The 25,019-nt window shown below is 43.4% G+C and overlaps 1 protein-coding gene across 9 annotated transcripts in view; it reads right to left on the bottom strand.

The window, feature by feature from the left end:
* Positions 1-15,442: 15,442 nt before the first annotated feature.
* Positions 15,443-25,019, bottom strand: part of SNCAIP (synuclein alpha interacting protein) — a 143,275-nt gene continuing 133,698 nt past the window's right edge. For 7 of the 9 annotated variants that reach the window (XM_053301391.1, XM_053301390.1, XM_053301393.1 and 4 more), the window contains one exon: positions 15,443-16,028. In XM_053301391.1, coding sequence (XP_053157366.1) covers positions 15,947-16,028 — 82 coding nt within the window. In that variant the 3' untranslated portion in view covers positions 15,443-15,946. Of the gene's footprint in view, positions 16,029-16,764; positions 16,978-25,019 lie in introns of all 9 variants that reach the window. The other 2 variants (XR_008317413.1, XR_008317414.1) reach the window with 1 other exon arrangement.

The following is a 25,019-nucleotide window of genomic DNA, read 5'->3' as shown; positions in this document are numbered from 1 at the left end:
AATGGAGACTAGCACTCCTGAAACCCAGGGCAAGACAAACATGGCTACCCGCCTCACTCACACATTTTGCTGCACTCTTGACCTCCATGCTGATGTTAGCTTAGTCTTTTGATAATCCTAAAATCCCCAAAGTCAACATCCCACATCTTTATCAGGAAGCGAGATATCCAGGTAATGGCTAACCACCCCGAAACCCATTGTTCACCACTGCACACCACCCTCAGTGACCATTAACCTAGTAGGGGTGTGCTCAAAACTGGCCAGGCTGGTTTGGTTCAAATCTGGGCTAGATTAGAACTGACCTGGCCCGGCTTGGTTTTGGCACCAGTTGAACCAGACCAGGTCCAGTTCAATTGCCGAACCAGTTCAAACCAACTTGGACCTATACTTGTAAAGGAGACTGGTGAGGATGCCCCTTTACCAGTAAAGGGGCAGGGGGGCTTCCCTAAACCTGGAGGGGGCAGGAGGGGAGTAATTTAGTACTTATAAGTACAAGCTGCAACTTGGGTGGTAGCGGCCATGGGGGGCGGAGGTGGCAGAGGCAGCTCCCCCCACTCCTGTCAGCCTCCCCCAGAGTAGCCAGGGCTGGCAGCAGTCTAGTTCAAGCCTTCTTCAGCCCAGTTCAAGCCTCTGCACATGCACAGGGGCCATTTTAGTGGCCCCCATACATACACAGAGGCCCAAACCTGGCTGATTGATGGCCCTGGCTACTCTGGGGGAGGCCAGCGGGGTGGAGGTTTGCACTTGTAAGTACTAAATTACTCCCCCTATAGGTTTAGGGAAGCCGCCCTGCCCCTTTACTGGTAATCCTCACCGGATTCCCCTTTACTGTAGAGCTCCAAACTGGCTCGGTTCAAACCAGGCCTGGTTCAGTTCAAACGTAGACCCACTGAGACTGGTCCCATTTGACTCTGAATCTGTCAAACTGGGCCAGTTTAATGTTGAGCCCGGCTCGAACTGAGCTGGCCCGCACACCCCTATAACCTAGGAGAAGCCCTGACCTAGCACTTAGTCCAATTGCACAAAACATTTCTTACCCTATAAAACAGGTCAGCAGAACTCCCCAACTTGCTCAATATCTGGGATCCATTGAGGGGCTTGTGACCCTCTGCTCCCCATCATCTCTTTACCCTTTCTTACTGAGGACCTGGGCTCCCCTTCCTTCACTTTGAGAGCAGAGGTTTCCCCCCACTTCCCCTACCCATGAGACTTCCCATTCTCTCTGACTCCCCACTGCTGGAGTGTCTGTGTGAGCAAGGGGTGTTACTGGCAGGATAAGCTAGAGAAATCTACCAAAGGTTGTTATCGCTTCTGTTTTTGTCACCACCAAATTCAAGGAGGATCAGTCAACTCTTCCCTTGGTTAAAAAGGCAGCTCCAGAGGACAGCAGGGCTACCAATCCCATAGGATCAGGGCCAGCACCAAGAGGTATCCAGAAACCTGGGAACCCTGCCCATGAGCAACATCCCACTGTGGCAATGGATTTAAGCCAGGGACCAAAGCCTGACCTTGGATTTAAGTCAGGGAGGGATGAAGAAAGGCATGGTCCTGGCTCAAGTGCCATTTTTCACAAGGAGAATGCCCAGTCATAAGTGTGCTCTCTCCTGTTAGGTACAGCAATAAGCCTATGGCAAAAGCCCCAATGCAGGATTGCTTCCCATCAGCCACCCCAAAACAGGATATTCATCTCCCAATTCTTCCCTTTACAGGGAGCACACTCTCCTAGTCTTCTTCCTGTGGGTTTTTCCCCCGTAGGGTCCTGGCAACCTCAAACCAACTCACCCCCCTTCCCTTCAACCTCCTCCATCAGCAAAAGAGAGCAGTTCTTTCCCAGACTCAGCTTCCCGGTTCCCAGCAGCTTCCCATGATTTGCATAGGCTAGCCTCTCTGACTTGCTTCTTTGCTCTGGAGATGGAGCATAGAGGCAGGGCTCAGCCCGTAGGTTCATCTCCTATCAGGAAGCAGACCACCACTTCTCTGAGCAGCAAAGGAAGTAGGGATGTGTATGAATGTGCGGCCTCGGCACACACATGACTGCTGCACATGGTTTGGCTGCAGGCACCTGAGCTGGATTGGCACTTTCCAAAGGAGGCACCAACTGTTTAATGCACATCCCTAAAAAGAAGCCATTTTCATTCCTCTCTTCCTGCTTCTCTCCCTATCCTTACTAAAGCAAACTGGATCAACTACCCACTACGGCTTTCCTTCCCCAATTCCAAGTACAATAGCCATATATGTGTATTCATAACTATAGCAGAGTTAAAGCATTAAGCTTGGACACTTGTCCATTGGAGTGTCTGAGTCACGTGGGAATTCCTTTGTTATCGTCAGTAACTCCTTTACTGATGGAGTTACATGGGCTGCCAGTAGATTGGCACAAATGGGACAAAATACAAAGTGCTAGTTATAACTTACAAAGCCCTGAACAGCTTAGGCCCTGGGTATCTAAGAGAGTGTCTTCTTCATTATGAGCCCCACTGCCCATTGAGGTCATCTGAGGAAGTCTGTCTCCAGTTACCGCCAACTTGTTTGGTGGCTACGCAGAGACGGGCCTTCTCGGTCGCTGCCCCGAGATTGTGGAATGTGCTCCCTGCTGAGATAAGATCCTCCCCATCTCTGGCAATTTTCAAAAAACACCTGAAAACCCATCTTTTCACCCTAGCTTTCTCGGCTTCCTAAATTTTGGGGGGTTTAATATCTGGTTTATTTTAAAGTTCAAAACCCGATTTTGGGATTTTAATCACTGTAATTGTTTAATTGTTGTTTTAAAATGTTTTTAAATTGTTAATTGTTATATTGTTTTTTAATTTGTTTTAGCTCTTTACTGTTTTAGTGGTTTGTTTTAATTGTAAACCACCCTGAGCCATTTTGGAAGGGCGGTATACAAATCAAATAAATCATCATCATCATCATCATCATCATCATCATCATCATCATTGAAATCAGGCCTATTATTTTGTATTCCATAAAACAATTTATTTTATTTTATTTTAAACCTGTGGTTGTGGAACCACAACTTTCTTGGGAATCTGCCTGCTTTATAACCATGCTTAAAGGTCCCTCAAATAGGGTAAGAGTTCCCCACATAAGACTGCAACTTCTGTTAAGAGGCAGCTCTCTGGAAACTTGTCCCTGTTGGGGTCTTAATGCCTCTCAAATCTTATTCTCACTTACTTTTCTCTTTTTAAAGGGTACATGAACACTCCCATAATGAAATAATACACTGGTGAGGACTCACTTTGAAGAAATAGAAATGTGCATACAAAAAAACAACCCTTTAGAAACCTCAGGGCATGTCATTCACCATCAGTGATGTCACAGGCACCAGCTAAATGGCACTCAAACACCACACAACATTCCATACTAGACTAGACAGCTAAGGACTGCTGAGGTGTGGGTGGCAGGTTGAGGTAGGTTGAGCTATGAGTTTGGCTGTCTTAAATGAATGATCCAATTGTTTGCATGAATAGTTTTGAATGAATGATCCAATGAGTGACTTAATAAAAAGGCTTCAGAGGTTATGAATGTCTGGAATATCATACGCTTAACACGTGATGTCTATCAGAATTTGAGAGAAAGAAAGATGAATGCTAGAAGCAACAGTTTGAATTTAGACAGAGATATAGAGAATGGGAGAGAGCTATGACTTGGCTGAAGCCCAATGAAGCATTTTAAAGCTGCTCTGTTTTAATAACTAAATGCAAGCTTAGATGTTGTGCCTTAGGAGTCTGCTTGTTCTTATAGTGCTCTGCTGATATGTATGTGTGTATTTATATATCACAAAGACATGTCTCCATTGCTTTTCTGTGCAAAGGAAACTAATGTAAACCTACCAATGGACTTTTTACCACTTAGGGAGGCTCTACACACAATCTGTGTGTAGACCCTGGGAGGGTTCTGTGGGGAGAGCGGGCTTAGCCTGCTCTCCCCACAGATGAGCAGCTGCTGGGCGGTTGGCTTTGCACTGCAGTGACTTGCAAGGAGACGGTGGGAGAAAACTGGGCTGGGCTCCTTTAGCTCGGTTTTCTCCCATTGTGAGAATAGCCTCTGGGGAAAGGGGAGCCTGTAACACTAGGAGCAGTAGGATTGTGTTTTCTTGATATGAAGCTGGGAGCTGGTGTGATGGATTCACACCAGGTTTAACAACAATTTCTCAGTGGAAATATATTTCAGATCACATTCTTGGAATGTTACTTCCTGCAACAGATATGCTCAAAGACATTTGGATCCCACACAATACACAACAGTGCCCTTGCTGCATAATAAAATTATCATTAGGAAAGGCCCATGAAGCAGTACTAAAGCTCCCCAACACCTATGAGTGTTATCAACAGTACTCTCCCTTCCCCTTTGTTCATGTCAGATGTGGCCTTTAAGTTTGGGAAACTGCTCAAAACAGATACCACATATATTAAGCATACCCAATTTTGAGTCTATAAATACTCTGCCAAAATTGAGGTTTTTCCAAACGTTCTATTATTGAAAAAAAGCTGGAACTGGAAAAAGCTCTGAGCCTTCCTTGAGACACATCTCTGTTTTGGTACAAGTGTGTTATCTTTTCCATGGTGGCTTGGGACAATTAGATATTCATTTTAAATGAAGTGGTATCTGGTATCTTGGGATCTTGGGGAGGGAGAAAATCACCATGATGACCAATGGCGCTCTTACCCCTGGGGGCCTCCAAATCCTCTTTAGTCTGTCCTGGATGGTGTGGTCGCCACTGGCCTGCACTGCACCGGGCAGCCGAGTGTGATTATGACCTGTGCCGGTTGATTTGGTGGGGTGGGGCAGAGTGGAGAAGGAAATATGTGGGTTGGGGATACATTAAGTTGAGTGTTGAAAGGTTTCTGCTAATGCATATCTGCATAAATATACCTGTTTTATATTCTTACATACTTGGGTGTTCAGTTGCTCACAAGCCTCCTGAGATTCGTAATGCCACCTCCCTTATGTCCTTTAAGAAGCTTTTGAAAAATGATTTATTTTGTCAGGCTTTTAGTTGTGTGTGTGCGTGTGTGTGTGTTTTCCCCCTTTCCCCTTGTTTTCCTTGTTTTAATTTATGTAAACTGCCTTGAGTCTATGGAAGTCAGGCAGTCTATAAATTTGCTAAACAAACAAACAAAACAATTGCTGTTTGTGCCCTCAGGAACCCATGTGTTAAAAATACTGTGTGTGGAAGGGGTGTATGTGTTTATAGAGGGAGATTATGCTTAACTTGCGGCGGCGGGGGGGGGGTGAGGGCGGGGGAAGACTCCAAAGGCATTTAGGTCCAGGCTCCAAAATTACTTAGGTGTACCCCTGATGATGACACTATGAGGTCATTCACACAATTAAAAACTGAGGCTGTTCTCACGTGCAGACAAAACTGGGGTAACAAAGCCAAGCCCATTGTCCCCAGACCCCGACTGAAAAGAGACACGGAGACTTATTTCTTGGGTAAAGGGGCCACACTTTATTAAACAACACAAAAGGCATAGCGAACTGTAAACAGGGTGATAATCACCCCCAACCACAACAGTGTGGGCCTACTAAGGCCGGGTAAGGAAACCACTGTACTGCCTGCACCTTTCAAGGTGACACACCCTGGCTCAGGAGACAGGCAGATGAAACCTGCCCTTCCCCCTCAAAGCCAACCCCCTTCCTTAAAAGGGGGCCTGGATACTTCTAGGCCTTCGCCCACCCTGGACTGCTTAACCCAAGGGTTAGCGAAGCCCTGAAGCTGGCTTCGTGGCCAACTAATTCTCCCTGGGCCGCACAAACCACAGGGGAGCGATTGACCAGTCCACCTCTTAATTATCCAAAGGTGCTCACCGAAGTTCTTACCTCAATATACCCCACCCAGCCCGCACTGTTCCTGCCACACAGGGAGGTTAGCCTAGCTTGACCTCCCTGCCCCACATCTCTCCTAAAACTCAACAAGCCCCATCCGAATGTTATGCAAATAGAGGTCACATCCCGCCTCTGACAAATGTACACCGCCAGGGTGAAAAAGTTGGGGGAAATGAGCGGAAAGCCCCGGTTGCCCCAACACAACCCCCCCCCATCGGCCACAACCAGCCTGCCAATAGCAGCAGAGGTCTTGCGGCGTGCCCGTTCTATGCCATGAACACACTGAACCCCCCGCCAAACCCTACGCTGCAGCCAGCTGACCCACACTATGCGCAAGCCAGGAAGCAAACCCTTCAGGGTAGAAAAATTGGATGAGGCTTGTTGAACAAGCGAGAGGCCAGTTCGCTTGCCCAAATCATTCTCGCCCAGGTGAAGAACAAGAATATCCGGCCCACAGTCTTGCCCATGTGATGCCTCAGTGGCTAACCCGCCAAGCCAGCCACTCTCTTAAATGGTGTTAAGAGAGCTAGTGCTCTCCTAGCCCCATTTTGGTTCATCTGCCAGCCCTGGCTGCTTGCAGTAGAGACTGGGAGACTGTGAGGCTCTTGGCCGGTGTCAGGGATATCCCCATAATGCACCACACACTTATGGTGTTCCTGGAGTTATTATGGGAGTTCTGGGGGCTTGGACAAAGTCCTGGGGGCTGGGACAATTGGCTGCCTACAATTGTGTGGATGGGCGATCCGCCCGTCCAGGGAGAGAAGAGGGATAGTTTGCAATTTAGTTGTACCTACTTCAAGATAATCTGGTTTATAATTATTTTAATGTAATTAATGTAATTGCCACATGATCTTTTATTCCATTGTATCTGTACTATATCCTGTGCTGGTCTTTGACTGTAAAAAATATGATTGCTTGATTGGGATAATTTGCAGGGAGGTAAGTGCAAGCTTTTCCTCCTTCCTTACTTCCATACAGTCACTTCTACCCATGTTAGATTCCTACCTTGATTCCACACCACCAAAAACTGGGAGCACATACAGATCCCAAACTGGGTAAAGCACAGTTTTTGATTGTGTGAATGATCTCATTGTTTGCATACCTACCCTTTCCCAGTTTTGTTGGAGTATCAACTGTAGATTGGAGTGAGGCTAACCCATTCCACCTAGTGGCTTGCTGGCAAATTCTCTTGACACACGCCATTCATCCATATGCTTTTTGGCTCTGAAATTGCCAGGTGTGGGTCCCGGTGAATGTCCATTGCTGATCCCTAGTCTGCAGGTGAGAACAATTCAGAACACACTAATAATGTATAGGCAGAATGCTGCAAACCAATGTCAAGAGTTTGGCTGGTTTGATCACTGTGAGTCATTGGCCAAGCCTTTGGCAATATATTGTTAAAATATTATGTGAATAATCTTCTGAATGGCAATTTACCTGCAAGGACAGACCAGGGAGTTTCAGGGTATAAGCATGTCAGGGAGAATCAGTACTTTACTATGTGAGAGCTTAAAACCAACCCAGAAATGATGGCAAAGAAAGGTAGTGGGTTTTTTTTTTTTAGGGAGGCGTGTTCATCCCTCTTTGTTCCAATGAAAATAGCAGCTGCAAGGTAGATCAGTCTGGGGTAGGACTGTTACTATTCCCATCATTCCTATTGAGAGTAGCAGCAGAAGTGAAATGCTGACACACTCCTTGGTAGCCATAGACTCTCCCTGCATTCAGAAGCCGCATTGGCAGGGTTCAAAGCTGCTCATAAAAATATAGTGTTAAAAAATATCTTACAAAGACATTTTAAATGAATATGCTTGAAATAATTGCTAGTAATGTACAAATGCAAGTACAAATGTTTTCTATTGTTCCAGTTCCTCAAAATCTGCCCTTCCTATTGAACTTATGTCATGCAATCAGAGGCGTATCTAGGGGAAATAACGCCTAGGGCAAACACTGAAATTGCGCTGCCTGTCCAAACATCTGACACCCATCTTTCAGATAACTTCACCATAATATCAGTTGAAAAATACAAGTCAAGCTCGTTAATCTTTTAATATTTCAAAAACCATTTAGCAGTGGATGTAGGCAGACCAAAAAATGATGGGAAACGACAAATTTCAGTATGCTGGGGCTCATGAAATACCCAAATACTATGTGGAGGTGTACTTGGAAAACTAAACAGAAGTGCCTGTCTAATTCTCTACTATGCATTGTAGCATCACCATGACATAAGTTTTAAAAATCAATGGAGAATTTGACTTTTCCCAGATACTCTGAAAATAATTAAAGGATATGCAGAGCAAACTGTGTCACTGCTTGGAATATATGCTAGTCTTTCAGAAAGACAGTTAAAATGAGAGAAAGAGAGCAAGAAACCCCCAGTGGGCCTGAATACTAAGGATTTCACACTGATTCAAAGACAAACTCAACATTAATAGCCATATTATTAAGACATCACATTTAACTCACTTATCACAAGAAGCAAAGTAAGAGCAAATGAATACAATCCTAGCTCATAAGCGTCAGCTCAGTATTCACAAGCCCTGATTCTCTGTACATAGTGCCAAACTGAATATGTGTACAGTGACTTATATTCTATTTTTTTAACCTGTAGCCCCTTTGGGGGGCTTCCTAAAGGCTGTGAGGGGGGTCTGCAAAGGTTCCCCCTCCCCCTGCTGGCCTCTAGGGCCTCACAGAGGCCATTTGAACATGTGCGGTGGCCATTTTGTTTTCGGCAGCATTTTTAAAAAAAATAATTTTACAAAATGGCGCCCCCCTTAAGTGGCGCCTGGGGCACGTGCCCTGCCTGCCCCACACTAGATACGCCCCACATACATTGCAAGGAGAATATTGAATGAAAGTTGAGAAACGCTTCAAGATGCTTCTCGTTGCTTCTATGACTCATCTTAATTAATTTTAACACTTACATATTAGGATGGGTATGGTGGGCATAACCTAATGGTTCAGCAGGGAAGTAACTTGCCTATGGAGCAAGAGGTTATCTGTTCGAATCCTTGCTGGTATGTTTCCCAGACTATGGGAAACACCTGTATCAGGCAGCAGTGATATAAGATGGTGCTGAAAGGCATAATTTCGTACTGTGCAGAAGATGGCAATGGTAAACCCCTCCTGTATTCTACCAAAGACAACCACATGGCTCTGTGAGTGCCAGGAGTCAACTCCAACTCGATGGCACAACTTTACCATCGAGTAGCACATTTCAGTGACAAAACCCCCACATTGATCTTGCTTTGCGCAATGTAAGACAATTCTAATATATAATTATTATCCATTTTCTCTTTTCTTAGGTGGCAGCCTGTGTGTGTGTGTATAGAAGCCTGGGCCTTACCATCTCTTGCATATGCAAGGCCTCCCTCCCTTAGTTGCAGCTCATACATGGAGACCAGAAGTGTGTGTGTGTGTGCTGATGAGGCTGGGTGGAAAGACTTGCTCTCTCAAGGAATGTCCAAACTTGTCTCCCTTTGAGGCAGCACTACTTAAGACTCAAGCTTTCAGCTTGATGCCCAAGCAAAGAGCGAGGATCAGCACAACAGCCTACAAACCAATCTGAAGGGAATTCAAAGGTATCTGAATATGATAGCGGGGGGAAGAGGTGTGGCTTTGGCACTATATATTAAAGTGTGGTGGTAGAGGATTCTGCTCATTTGAGCTAAGGAGGAACATATCTCCAGCAACATGAAAAAGTAGATGCATTACTGCTTCCCACTGAGATACTTTATGTCCTTGTGTTCTCTGCTTCTCCTCTCCCCTCGAATAACCGCTAACTTGTACATAAGACCCTCAGCCTTGTCACTTCCATTTTTCCTGGAGGACCTATGCCCAGAACTTGACAGAATGACTGAAAATATAATTAGAGGAAAATAGCAAAAATGCAGCAAGAGTGATTAAATCCCACTGACAGCAACGGGAAAAGGCTTGATTAACTTAAATCCCATTTTATTTCAGTAGGATTTCATAACAACTAACTTTTGTGAAACTGTGGCCCAAGTATTACACAGGAGTACTTTTTCATCTTACTAAACAACATCTCCCAACGGTAAACTGGCCAATTTGACATACTGTAGTTCCTGGAAGGATTTGTGCTTCATGTTCATATTCAAATGAATATGGACATGTTCATAATGTCCTGTGTATGTTTTCTGATGCAATGATTGAAACTAGCTAAAGACAAATTGGAACTACTGCTCTTATGGATCATAAAGTACTTTGCCAGAGAATCAGAGAGGCTGCCAATAAAGAGGCAGGCTGTTGCAATGAGTTGCTTATATGAAGAGCATGTGCAAGAGTGACTGTCAGTCATAATATCAATTTATTTTCCTGCTATGCTAATTATGGAGACACTTTTGGCTTCGTATTCTCTGGGAACTGCCCATGAGATCTCATCAATTATGATGCTTGACCATCTTATACCAGCATCTCACCCAGTTTAGTGATTTCCTCTACTTTAGAAATTTCAAGCTGCAGTAATTGGATTCACCATATGTCGCAGTTCGTTTTCTCTTAGGAATGAAATGCAAATATGTTTTACTATGAATTGGAACTAAACTGACAACAGATGTTCTCTAAAGACACAGAATCAAGAATATGCAATTCCGGTCCACCTGCACTTGACATACAACTTCTATTCTAAAGCAAATATTTTGACCAAAAAAAGAGTGTCTCCCCCTGCCAACAATGTTCAATACAGAGTCGGTGTGTATTTTATTTGCATCACATCACACAGAGAGGAAATGCACATTTTTTAAAAAATAGTGGAAAAAATAATCAATGTGATCCTACATGTGCCGACATGTTCAGAACTGTCATTATCAACATCAGGACTTCCTTCCACAGTTTGCATACAGGTATCAGGTCTCTAGCATGCAGACTACTCACACATGAAACAAATAACCTACATGCTGGGTCCATCTGTGTACTCTAGCTGAAGAATAGTGGAGAGGGACAGATGCCATAGAATGTTTGTGGAGATTCTATGTATGCAGGGCTGCTCATATACAGCTCAGTGGATGCAGGCAGAGACCTGAGGAATGGTTTTAAGATTGAGGGACTCAGGGCAATTAGGATGTAACGAATATATGTCTCCAGAATATTTGTATATCTGCTTATTTAATGGGCAAATAATAAAGTGATAATCGGTCACATTCAATATGTTTAATATGATTGAATAAAACAAACAACAACAACAAACAAACAAACAAACAAACCCTAACACATACTATTGCTAAAAGCAAACATGATAGAACATTTAGGGAATTCACTTATGGAACACCCTTTGCTTGAAAGGGCTTATTTATATTATTTGCTTCAGAGAAGAGAAGGATGCAACAAAATAAAGTGTTTTGTGGAAAGATGGAACCTTTTTATTCTTGGAACATCACATGGCATTTTACCCACTCTGATTTGCTTTGCTGTTTGTGTGTGCGCGTGTGTGCTTCTTGCTTCTAGCAAATCTGCAGGCAGCACAGTATATCCAGCTCTGGCCGAGGCCCCCACAACTATTGGTTTAATGAGCTTGATAGTTTTTGCACAGTTGTCTTGGAGTAAAACTCCATTGTACTCAGTAGCTGATACCCAGACTAATTGTGTGCATGCACACACAAAGCAAGTGCAATGGGAGATTTTTTTTCTGCTTTCCCATTCCCTCTGCAGCCCACTATACAGGTGAAACTCGGAAAATTAGAATATCGTGCAAAAGTCCATTAATTTCAGTAATGCAAATTAAAAGGTGAAACTGATATATGAGACAGACGCATTACATGCAAAGCGAGATAAGTCAAGCCTTAATTTGTTATAATTGTGATGATCATGGCGTACAGCTCATGAAAACCCCAAATCCACAATCTCAGAAAATTAGAATATTACATGGAACCAAGAAGACAAGGATTGAAGAATAGAACAATATCGGACCTCTGAAAAGTATACAGTGTACTGTGCTTGATTGGCCAGCAAACTCACCTGACCTGACCCCATAGAGAATCTATGGGGCATTGCCAAGAGAAGGATGAGAGACATGAGACCAAACAATGCAGAAGAACTGAAGGCCGCTAATGAAGCATCCTGGTCTTCCATAATACCTCATCAGTGCCACAGGCTGATAGCATCCATGCCATGCCGCATTGAGGCAGTAATTGCTGCAAAAGGGGCCCAAACCAAGTACTGAATACATATGCATGCTTATACTTTTCAGAGGTCCGATATTGTTCTATTCTTCAATCCTTGTCTTCTTGGTTCCATGTAATATTCTAATTTTCTGAGATTGTGGATTTGGGGTTTTCATGAGCTGTACGCCATGATCATCACAATTATAACAAATTAAGGCTTGACTTATCTCGCTTTGCATGTAATGCGTCTGTCTCATATATCAGTTTCACCTTTTAATTTGCATTACTGAAATTAATGGACTTTTGCACGATATTCTAATTTTCCGAGTTTCACCTGTATCTTCCAAAATAATTCCATGTGGCTTGTCCCATTTGATAATATCACAGAAACATCCATAGGCTAAAATCCCTTGCACCTGCAGATGTGCCCCCACCTCATTGGTGAAGTTCTTTGAGAAAAAAACACCCCAATGCATTTTGAGGAGCCGCTGAATTCCAAATCAAAGATGTTGGTAAGGCTGCATAAGATATATTGAATTCCATTCAAAATAATGATTTGGGCAGAGGATTGACATCCCAGGTAATATGGCTGTGATGCTATACACTGTTTTACACTTGGTCTGAACTTCAGAGAAACTCTATATAAATTAATATCTGGTGCCTGTAAGGGATATTGTAACAATGGGGAAAAATGCCTCCCCAAATCTGGAGGCATTTGGGGGAAAATAGAAGACACTGGAATAACAATGGTAGCACTGTACCTGCAGCTATCAGGTCTTTGATATTTTGTAGCTCTGATCTTTCTTGCTATGGTTCTGGAAATAATTAAATACATAAATAAGATTCCCCTGAGTCAAACTGTCTTTCATTCTTGAAGAGGAGAATAACATTTTCAGGCAAAGGTTTTGGCCAACAGAATTTCAGATCTGTCATCTTTGCGTTGTTACAGTAGGGTAGTTATTGAAGGGTAAACTTGCTAACATTCATATGCTTCCATGTGCTCAGAACTCACTCTCATAAATCATATTATGATTGTATTTATTCAGTGTTTGTTCACCCATTTCACACTTTCTATAGTACAAATCTTCAGTCTGTCTGTAATAGGGACTCAGAGAGGTTTGTTCTGCTATTAGCTTTCCACAATCAAATAACTAGAAAGCATGAATCTCTTTGTGTTTTTATTTCACAAGCTCATATGGCAGATGAGAGGCCCAGTATAGGGTCTTTTGTTCCTGGGGCTGATATTTTTAATGTTTGCTATATCATTATTTTAAACTGCAACTTTAGGTTTATTACTTCTACACTAAATCCCAAGTATTGTGAAATGAAAGAAGAGGAATAAAAGTATTGAGGTAAACTCAGAATATTGCCTTGGTTGACTGTGGGGCAGCTATTCCGGTGGTGGTGGGGAATAGAAGAAGTAACATTGGCAGGTCAGCAGGCCATTCCAGGGGAATGGAAATCAGAAATTTAATAGCTGTCTTTCCTCCGGATGTCCTGCCAGCTCTTTGACCTTGGGGAGCACTGCCAACAACCCATATAGCCTTGCCTTACTCCTTTGTAATGCCAGGTTGGTCCAGAATAAACCTGAACTCATTCATAGTTTAATTGTGGATTAAGGGGCTGACCTGGTGTGCATCACCGAGATTTAGTTGTGGGAGGCTAGTGGCCCAGTCTGGTCCCAGCTTCTCCCTCCAAGGTATTCTGCAGAGGAGCAGGTGAGGGGACGTGGGTGGGGAAGTGGAGTGGCTGTGGTCTATAAGGATAACATCTCCCTTACCAGGGTCCCTGTTGAGGTAGCTGACCATATTAAATGTGTGTACTTAAGTTTGGGGATCAGGGATAGATTGAGACATCTGTTGGTGTACCAATCACCCCACTGCTCAACAGAATCCTTTACTGAGCTCATGGACTTGGTCGTGGAACTCACGTTGGAGTCTTCCAGACTTTTGGTGCTGGAGAACTTCAATATTCACTTTGGGACCAACTTATCTGGGGCAGCTCAGAAGTTCATAGCAGCCATGACAACTATGGGCGTATTCCAAGTGGTCTCTGGACCGACGCACGTTGCAGGTCACATGCTTGATATGGTCTTTTACTCTGAGCAGGGTGGTGTTCCGTGGGTGGGGACTGTCTCCAACCTCCCATGGCTGGGCAAGGTAATTGCGAGGGTGGCAGCCTTTCAGGTCCATACTGTCGTGGAGGAAACTGATTATCTATACCCATTTCAAACTGGCTTACAGGCAGGCTACGGGGTGGAGGCTGCCTTGATTGGCCTGATGGATGATCTCCAATTGGGATTTATGACTCTGTTGGTCCTTTTGGATCTCTTGGTGGCTTTCGATACTATCCACCATAGTATCCTTCTGGGACATCTGTTGGGGGTAGGAGGCACTGTCTTACATAGTTCCGCTCCTACCTCTTGGGCAGACTCCAGATGGTGTCAATTGGAGACTGTTGCTCTTCGAAATCTGAGCTTATGTGTGGTGTCCCTCAAGGCTCCACACTGTCTGCAATGCTCTTTAACATCTACATGAAACCATTGGGAGAGATCATCAGGGGATTTGGTGTGGGGTGATCAGTATGCTGATGACACCCAGATCTACTTCTCCATGTCAACATCAGTTTTAAGATTTTTGTGCATGTTTTAACTTGTTTTATGTTATTGTTAACCACCCAGAGATGAAAGTTTGGGGCAGTGTACAAATTCAATAAATAAATAAATAAATAAAAATAAATAATAAATCTTCATTTCATTGCCATCACATTAGCAGTATTATATTTAACTTGATTTTTGTTCAGTATTGGATGTTATGGTATTTTTGCCCCTCTTCCTCAGAACTGATATTTTATTTATTTATTTTATTTATATACCACCCTTCCAAAAATGGCTTACGTTGGTTTACATCAATATTAGCATTGCTAAGAACACAGGATTCTCAAAATGGGTTCTTCTTCCTGTATGACCCTTGTTTCTGTCAAATAAAGCTAATGAAAGGATAAGATTTTCCCCTGAGATATTTATAGCAATAGCACTAGCAATAGCAATAGCACTTACATTTATATACCGCTCTATAGCTGGAAGCTCTCTAAGCGGTTTACAATGATTTAGCATATTGCCCCCAACATTCTGGGTACTAGCCCATAGACTACTACATAGACCTCACCCATTGAGAAACCCAGCTGGTGTTATTTCAATAGTTATTGAAATAATATTGAAGTGATTATTTCATCACACCTGGAAATAAATGTTGTTGGAGCAATTGCTGTTTGCATTACTTTATATAATTTTTTCAAAATTATTTTTATTAGGTTCCAAAGCCCAAGAATCATAATCAACAAATGGTTTAATATGGGACAGAAGAACAACCCTTAAGCGTCATCTGTCTGCTGGGAATAATGAAAGTTTTGATAGTAAGCTATTTTTTAAGCTGGATTTTCTAACAAATGAAATAAACCACAATAAAATACACAAATGAAGTAGCAGATACATCTGGTTATGTCACACTGTGTTTTGGTTAACACTGGTTTATTTTCTTTTATACAAAAATTAGAAATAATGACAAAACATGGTAGACCAAGAGGGCTAAAAAGTCCTTGCCTTGGGCTCAGTGAAGATTTGGGCAGGCAAACTGCTTTTTTACACAGAAAGGTTTTGCGAAAGGGAAATACAAGACATTATATCCATGCAACAGGTGATGCACAAAATGAGTGCAGTGATCAGATGAACTATCCGGAGGCTCTTTGCATCATTATATTTCCAAACCATGGCTTTTGCTTTTGCTCACTCATGCCTTAAATCAGTATACTTCACAAACAAGTGACAAAGACACATATATTAATTTTTATATGGTCTAGCTGCTGAAAATTTAAGGCATTCTAAGAGTCTGTTAATCTGCTGGTGAAAGTTATGTCATATCATTACTTTTTTGTTCTTTAAAGAAGTGGGAAGATTTCAGGCCATGTTTGGAGGAAGACTGCGAGACCCCATGAGATGCGAGTCAAAGGAAGAATTCTTGCGGCTCTGTTTCGTCAATACAATTTTTGCTGAAAGACTGTTCAAGTTTTGCATTGTTGTTATGCCTGGCAAGAGAGAGAAAAAAGAATATAAATAATCCACGGTCATATGAAAGAAGCAAAGTGCCTTGGTTTGTTTCAACATCCAAATAACTCCATCTTCAACAAGCAGCACTTGTGCATCTCTTTCTAAAGTGAATGGGTGTTAAACCGGAATGGCCACTTGTGGATAACAGACAAGAGAATTCTCATCTGGGATGTGGCCACAGTTCAGAGGTAGAGCGCATTCTTTGTATGAAACAGGTACCAGCTTCAATCCTTGGCATCTCCAGGTAGGGCTGGGAAGGAGAACTTGGAGAGCTGGTGCCATTCAGTGCTGACAATGCTGAACGAGATTTCTGACTTGGTATAAGTTCCATTTGTTCATATATCCCATTGGTTGGGTTTAGCTGCAACAGCACCAACATTCACATACTAAATTATATCCTGGAGCATTTCCAGACAGCAGGCTTTACCGTGGGTTTACTGCAAGGCTATGCTGCGAGTTTGAATTTGCCCCCCCAAACCAATGCAAAAACTGGATTTTTTTTTAACCCCAGACATAAATCAGGGTACGCTTTATGAAAAACCAAAATCGTGTCTGGAGTGCTCCCTGATAGCTTGCAGGTACTTTGGGGTAAATCTGGCTGATATGTGAATGCACACCCTCCATTCCAGAAAAGAAGCACATTAAAAGCCCCGTCTGGAAGTGCTCCAGGATGTAGCAAATAGGACAGACAAAGGCTTGTTAAAACTCACGTACTTGCGTGTGTGAAATGGAGTTGTTTTGTATTTTTTGGCAAGTCAGTCTCTCTTTCCCACATCACAAACCATTACTGAAACTCCACTCTGTGAAAAACAGTTTGGCATGCAATGTGGAGCTGTAGAGCATGGAGGGCTGTGCTGGAAGAACAACAATCAACTTGTTGCATGTGAGAGTGTGGGCACATACCCTCCTTCGGCTTGTAGCCATTCGCTGGAAATAAAACCCACAGTCATAAGTATAATTTACTTCCACTTGGATTCAAAGTATAAAACTGAGAGATTAATTAAAACAAACCTGAGAGCAGAATTAGACTCTTATCTATATAATAAAATGCAAGATGCTCAGTTTAGTGGAGCCAGAAGACTTCCATTACTGAAATAAAACTGAACAATATCAATAGGTTTTTTATTATTCAAGTAAAAAATAATAAAAACAAAATGCTTATAATACAATGTAGTTCAAAAATGTTTGAACTATGAACTGTGCATCAACAATGTTTTTTCTCTTTATTCAGATTCTAATTGTAAAAATAAGGATTTGGTTTCCACATTTTGGTTTATGAGGGGGGAAAGTATTAGTTTATTCTAATAGAATATTTCATTCTTAAGTGAATTGTGTTTTTGCAAATAGTGTTTAGAAAAATATAGGAATAAAGATTGTGAAAGCAGCTTTAGTACACTTCTATCTAGAACTAACCTGATACTGAATTTATACTTATTTTTGCATGAAGAAGAAATGAGAAGCTTGTAGGAATCTCTTTGTTTTGCTTTATCTCTTTGTTTTGCTTTATCTCTTTGTTTTGATTTATCTAGATAAATTACATAGCAATAGCAGCTCTTTTACAATATATTTTACAAATTTAAGATCTTTGAATAACTAAAATTTGGATGGAAAACTTTTCAGATCAATTCTGTAGCACAGCTGCATAACTTTCAACATGTACTTATTTGTTTATTGCTTTAATAGAAAGGAGCATATTGATATACTGAAAGTGTAGTACCACCATACAACTTCCATCAACCCTATCCCTCCACACTAAACTGTGCTCTTCTCCTATTAAATGTAAATGTATTTTGTTTGATAGAAGCATGCCAGATGCATTTTTGTTTTTTCTTTCTTTTATATATAGTAGCTGTGCAAATTGCTTTGCGTATTAAACAGAAAGCAGAACTAAGTCATGGCCTTGTATGCTTGCATGTGGCAATTGTTTTGTTCTTCAAAGTCAGTGTAAACAGGAAATTATTTTCCATAGCAAAAACCAGTCTAAGAGCTCAAATGCTTCTCACTGCTCTCAAAGGCTTGTCTACCAATGCTTTTAAAGGATCACTGTCTACCACTGAACACCTGCACATATAGAGAGAGGTAGTCAGTTTTAAAGCCACCTAATGGTGCAGCGGGAAATGACTTGCCTAGCAAGCATGAGGTTGCCAGTTCAAATCCCCGCTAGTATGCTTCCCAGACTATGGGAAACACCTATATCGGGCAGCAGCGATAAAGGAAGATGCTGAAAGGCATCATCTCATACTGTGCGGGAGATGGCAATGGTAAACCCCTCCTGTATTCTACCAAATACAACCAGCGTGGTGTAGTGGTTAGAGTGCTGGACTAGGACCGGTTCAAATCCCCATTCAGCCATGAGACTTGCTGGGTGACTCTGGGCCAGTCACTTCTCTCTCGGCCTAACCTACTTCACTGGGTTGTTGTGAGGAAAAACTTAAGTATGTAGTACACCGCTCTGGGCTTCTTGGAGGAAGTGCGGGATATAAAATGTAAAATAAATAAAAACCACAGGGCTCTGTGGACATCAGGAGTCAACACTGACTCGAGGGCACACTTTACCTTTTAGTCAGTTCAGTTTCAAAATCAGTGAATGGTTTGGTTACAGATGCAGTATTTGTGCAATACCATTAATGTTCAAAACTGAGATCCAACAGTTATATAGGAACACAGGAAGCTGCCACATATTGAGCCAGACCATTGGTCCATGTAGCTCAGTATTGTCTACACAGATTGGCAGTGGCTTCTCCAAGGTTGCAGGCAGGAATCTCTCCCAGCCCAGAACAGGTGCCCTCATACTAGGGAATTAGAATGTTCCCCTTCTCGTAATCAGGTTAGTAAACCTGTATGTCATTTATGCAATGCATAGGTATAGGGAGGGAAGACGCGACCAAGAGGTTCACGTGGATGAGACAGTAAATCTCTTCTGGAAAAGTTTGTATGGTTATGTGCAAAAAGACAAGTGTATCTCTTCTAAACAGCAATGGGACAAATTATGGAAATGGACGTTGGACATAAACTCCCCCCCCCCCCCGATTACCTGATGTGCCTTGTAATCTCCCATCCCCGAGTTACAGTACTGCCTGCATATACTTTATAACCCTGTGGGTTTCCAAATCCTTGTGTGTAAATCTTTGTAGATATATAATGTACAAACAACCACTTTGTATATAATTGTGCTTTGGCAATGTACTGTATGCTTTGGTAGTTTGTTGGTTCAATAAAAAAAAATCTTGTCCTATTAAAAAAAAATCTTGTCCTATCTTGGAGATGCCAGGGAGGGAACTTGTAACCTTCTGCTCTTCCCAGAGTGGCTCCATCCCCTAAGGGGAATGCCTTAAAGTGCTCACACTTCTAGTCTCCCTTTCATATGCAACCAGGGTGGACCCTGCTTAGCTAAGATGACAAGACCAGCTCTCCTCTCCTCAGGAACAGAGCATGCTGCCTTACACCTAGTCAGACCATTGGTCCATCTAGCTCAGTACTGTCTAGACTGACTGGCGGTGGTCTTGCAAGCTTTCAGGCAGGAGTTCCTCTTAGCCTGACCTAGAGATGCCAGGAATTGTTCCTGAGACATCTGTGTGCAAAGGATCTGGGAGAATCTGAGAAATCTGTCAAGTAAGCGGGGAAATGGCTTGACTACCAAGCCAGAGGTTGCAGGTTTGAATCCCCACTGGTATGTTTCCCAGACTATGGGAAACACCTATATCGGGCAGAAGCGATATAATGCTGAAAGGCATCATCTCATACTGCATGGGAGATGGCAATGGTAAACCCCTCCTGTAGTCTACCAAAGACAATCACAGGGCTCTGTGGTCACCAGGAGTCGACACTGACTCGACAGCACACTTTACCTTTAATCTGTAAGGTCAAAACCAAGCAAGCTCAGATAGAAAAAGTACTCTGCCTAAGACAAGTTAAAGCTAATGGGAGCTGAAAGAAGCTTCAGAAATAGGGTTTTAACTTTGAAATATGCTCTGCTTCTGAACCAAGCGCTTAAAAACTAGAAGCAAAATGTAGCATTTTGCACAGTTGTACACTTAAAGTTCAAAGGCTGGAGTCACTTGGAACCTCTTATTGGCTAGTTTGCTCAATCTGAAGCAACCATCAACAGGAAAATGAACATCAACAAAATAATGAATGGTTATCAGTTACTGCCCATGCTACATTTAATAAAAATTGTGGTATTTCAATTGCTAACTCTTCATGATGGTCTAAATCTGCCCAGTTGAGAGGGTATCAGTGCTTAAATGTGTTCTGTTTGAGGAAGATTTTGCATGCTATATTTGCAAACCATATCCATGAACTTCTGCATATACCACAGTTATGGAACAACACTTACAAGCAAATTTGTCATCATAACAATTGCTATACTGAAACTTTTCACTGTTCAAGTGAGTTCCAATGAAAGTAAAATCGCCCATGACCCTCTCTCCCAAGATTTACCCTCTTCTTGGTTGAAGACATGTATAAAAGCTTTAACATGTAAAATGCTTCCCATTTTTCCTATGTACAAAACCAGGATGTAACCAGATGACCTAGCCCTGTTGGCTTGATTCTCAGTGGCTCCCAGGGAGAAAGGCTGTAGCTCAGTGGTAAAGCAGATGCTGCTTTCCATGTAGAAGGTCCCAGGTTCAAACCCTGGGATCTCCACAAAGGGCTCCACATAGACCGTGCCCTTAACCCCAGTGCTGGGATTGTGTGCGTGCTCAGACTTCTTGCAGCCCAAGCACACACAGAGACGGGGGCCTAGAGCACCCATCTCACGGGGGTATCCACTGCACCACGGAGGTTGGGGAAATGAGCGCACACAGAGATGGGCACCTAGAGCGCCTGTCTCATGGGGGTATCCCCCAATGCATCACAGAGGATAGGGAAACTAGTTCTGGCCTTGAATGATCTGTGCTGCACGGAGCAGTGTGGATCATCTGGGAGCGTGAGCCTCGCTCCTAGTAGCATGTTCTGGATCGTCTGGGGTGAAGCTGAGTTGGACCCTGCCTTGTCTGCCTGCTCATCCATGTGATCATGCCTGCCTGCCAGCGTAGATAACATTGACCTAGATGGACAAATGGTCTGACTCAGTATAAGGAAGCTTTATGTGTTCATATTCCAGAATGGTCAAAGTGAGTGGGCTGTGAACAACACTGAGAAGGGGCAAAACCTGCTTTTCTGTGAGTAGGCTTAGATTTCACTCTGATGGTGGTCTTGTTTAAAGCTGCAATATAAACTAAGAGTTTCCGTGTAAGTTTAAAGCTGCCACTCTATTTTACAGGGGAAATGTAAGCTCTAACCCTGACAGTGTGGAGACACCACTGGCATGTGGAGTGGGATGACGTGTATGTCTATGTGCAAAGTTCAAAGGTACACATTATGCCTCCCGCCCAATCTTAGCACTATACAGGTCCTTTCTCAGTTCCACTTGTCCTAATAATGATTTTATTGTAGATAATACAGTAGGATTCCTGTGGAGCTATGTTGAATGAACATGTATAATGTAAGGAGGATTCTACTGCCCAGTCATTTCTAGAAATCTAGACTCCTGCAGTTCCCCCAAATGCCATGATTCTGAGAGCATAATGTACTGGACATCTAAGCTTCATGTGTTTCCCACTGTACAGCACCCAACATTCTGTGCAGCAGAATACCAGCGTTAAGGACCCACCAGGGATGCAGCACACATGTCAGGCAGGCTTGACAGTGTTGTGTGCAAAAGGGCAGTTGTGTGACTTAAAACATCCATGCAGTGCTACTTTCCATTAGAAAGAATGGCAGTAACACTGTGCAGTTGCACGGATGCTGTTTTAAGCCATGCAGTTTCCATGTTGTGAAACACTGCCATGTGTGAAGCAGCCCTGGCGGGTCCCAAACACTCACGTTCTACTGCATGGAATGTTGGCCAGTACCTCCCAAAATCCATATGTGTTTGTCATCTGAACACACCCCTAGTCACAAGACAGCTTTCATGGGGGCAGAGAGCACTTCTATTGATGTGAATAGGTTACTGCAGTGCTCCTTACAGATAAGATAAACAACATAATACCACCAACACTCCACATGCTTCACAATAATTCAATCCATGAGAAACAAATATTTTACTGGCAGTAGGTGGCCAACGTAATTGTAAACATTTGCTTGGCATTAAAATGGATGAAACTGAAGTGGTCCTTTTAAAATGAAAAGGAAAAAAAAAGTACTTCGTAAATGAAATGGACTGTTCAGAAAACCTAGTGAATTTTAACAGGGCACTAGGAATGTTAATTGTTTTGCCACTATCAAGCTATAATCAATTAAAAAATAATGAACAGGTCTCTTAGATATGACTGAGGTTTTAACATTGCTGCCAAACTCTGTAATGACAGTGAATGTGAGAAGGAATCCTGGCTGATTCACACTCCTATGAGATTTTACTAGAAATGAGTGAACATGCTCCCATTTGCCTCAAAAATCACCTCAAGGGGTTTTGCAAGTACTGACAAAAGATAACAAAACCCAGATGGGTAGAAACCCCACACTGTGCTAGAACCTCCTTCCCAAACCTTTCACTTTGCAAAGCAATTATGAAAGAGAGGCTCAGCTGCCAAATAGGCAAGCAGTTGAAACGATTCTTCTGAGTATGCTCAAAAAAGTCATTTCCTGCGAGGATCATGGGATTCATAATTTTCTCTGGGCAGCGAAACTACAAATCCCATGAAACCAGCATGAAATGACTTTTCTGAGCATGCTTTGAAGCACCATTTCAGCTCCTGGACCTGGCCAGGCCAGATGGGTTACCTGTGAGCTGGCTCCCTCCTGGAGCTTTCCCAGGCAGCAGCAGGTTTATTGCGAGGCTTTAATGCGAGTTTGAAGCGGCCAAAAAAACTGATGCAAAAAGTGGATTTTTTTTAACCCCAGATATAAACCGGGCTACATTCTAATGTGCAGTGAAAAACCCAAATTGTGTGTGAGGAGCTCCCCGATAGCTCGCAGGGACTTCAGGATAAATCTGGCTGATATGTGAATGCATCCTCTCCATTCCGGAGGAGATGCAAACTAAAAGCTGGGTGTGAAAAATTTCCTGCTGTTTCTTATCTCTCCTTTGGAACTGTAGGGGGCCTGACTAGAGGAAGTGAAATTGCACCCCATTTTGAGGACTGAGCTAGACTTGCATGTGTCTCAACTGATCCTAAATGTGTTGCAATTCTTCAAGTTGGGAGGGTGTCCATATTTCCAAGCCCTCCAAATTTAACACCCCTTCCTAGCTTTTAAACACATTCTGAAGCCCACGATCAAGTGGGAAGGGCTACCCTATTTTGCGCGGAGGAAGCCCTAAAGTGCTTACCTCTCCACAGACAATCCTCCTTTGGGCTCTAGGTGGGCAGATTGCCCGCCCAGATGAGCACCGGCTTGTCTCCAGTGTTCCTGCACCCGGCCATGGCTCGCCCGGCAGTTCCAGGGTTCGGGTGTAGGGAAGCACTGCCATGTGCTGCCCTGCCCCCAAAGTCCCAGTAATGCACTCTGCGAGTACAGGATGCATTTCTGGGACCACCCCTTCCCCCCTCCAGTGTGTCCATAGCAGCTGCAAGCAGCCACGGCTGACACAAAACCAGAAATACAAAGCTAATAGAGCACTCGCTCCATTAACCTTGTTTAAGGGGGTGGCTACATAGGCGGGCTTGCTGCTGTGGATCCACTGGGCTTGCCCTCGAGCCCACTGGTTCTCAAGAGGAAGCAAAACCAGGCTATGCTCCCTTAGCTTGGTTTTGCCCGCTCATGAGAATAGCTTCTATATGAGCAGGGTCTCACGATCCATGAGACCCGGTTTTGCAGGGTGAGCGGGGAGAGAGCCCTGGGCGGCTGGATCGGCCGCCCACACGATTGCTGGCTCTGTGATGGAGCTGGCGGGGGCTGGGGAGCTCAGGGGCCGTGCGGCCTCTGTAAGCCCCAGTATGCCCTGCGCGAGCGCGCAGGGCATACTGGGGAGACCCCCGAGCCGGGAGGCTGCTTTTAAGCCTTCTGGCCGGGGGGTCTACTCATGAGTAGGCATGGCGCGAAGCCACGCCGCGGCTACTCATGATTCTAAAAACCAGGTTTGCGGAGTGCTCACTCCGCAAACCTGGTTTTTTACCAGGGGTTCCCAAGCGGGTTACCCACTCTGGAACCACCGGGCTCTTAGCCGAGCCCGATGGTTCTCATGTATAGCAAAAATCGGGCTAGGCTATCCTAGCTCGATTTTTGCTAATTGTGTGAATGTCCTGTATGTCTTCCCTTATTTGCTGTATTTCATTTACCACAATTCTTACATTTATCAAAAAGCTCTAGCAAGCCTATCTCTTATCTGTGGTTTACTAGAGAAGGACATATGGCAATTATCAGGACACAATTAATTTACCCACAAGTAGTAGTAGCAGTATTAGCAGTAGTTTAATATTCTGATTTATAAATTAATGCTCCCATATTCAAGTGAAATGGATCCATAGGCTCATCCAATTTCTAACCTTCACTGTTAGCCAGCACAGATGAACCAGAGGTCTGATGCGTACAACCAGTATCACCCTGTGGATTTCACTTTCAAAAGGATACTATTAGTATAAGATCAGCTGGGTCTCCTGGAGGAAGAAGCTCCAGATTTGGGGTGCCACTACAGAGAAGGCCATGTACCTCCCTATTGATGGTGGCAGAGGCTTTATCAGAGACTTGGGCAGTGAAATGGGAAAGTGTGGTGAGTTTAAAACTGTGGCTAGAAACTTTAAACTGGTTTTCCTTGTGTGCAGAGGAACAGAAGAGCACAAGAAACCAAAACTTGAACAAACCAGTTAGTTCAACAAACCTGGCTTGCAAACCAAAATCAAACTATAGTTTAACTCCCTTTCCTGCACAGGGCTCCCTGCAGCCTGGAAGTGTGTCCCTGAGGACTGCATTCAGGACCAATTCCAGGGATGGGGAAGATCAGTGAAAATTGCCTCCCTCCATGAGTAGGTGTGCTGGCTCAGTCTGGA

The sequence above is a fragment of the Hemicordylus capensis genome, chromosome 2 (genome assembly GCF_027244095.1).
Source record: "Hemicordylus capensis ecotype Gifberg chromosome 2, rHemCap1.1.pri, whole genome shotgun sequence".
Lineage (NCBI taxonomy): Eukaryota > Metazoa > Chordata > Lepidosauria > Squamata > Cordylidae > Hemicordylus > Hemicordylus capensis.
The sequence above is the reverse complement of the archived record's forward strand: the minus strand, read 5'-3'. Positions and strand labels throughout refer to the sequence as shown.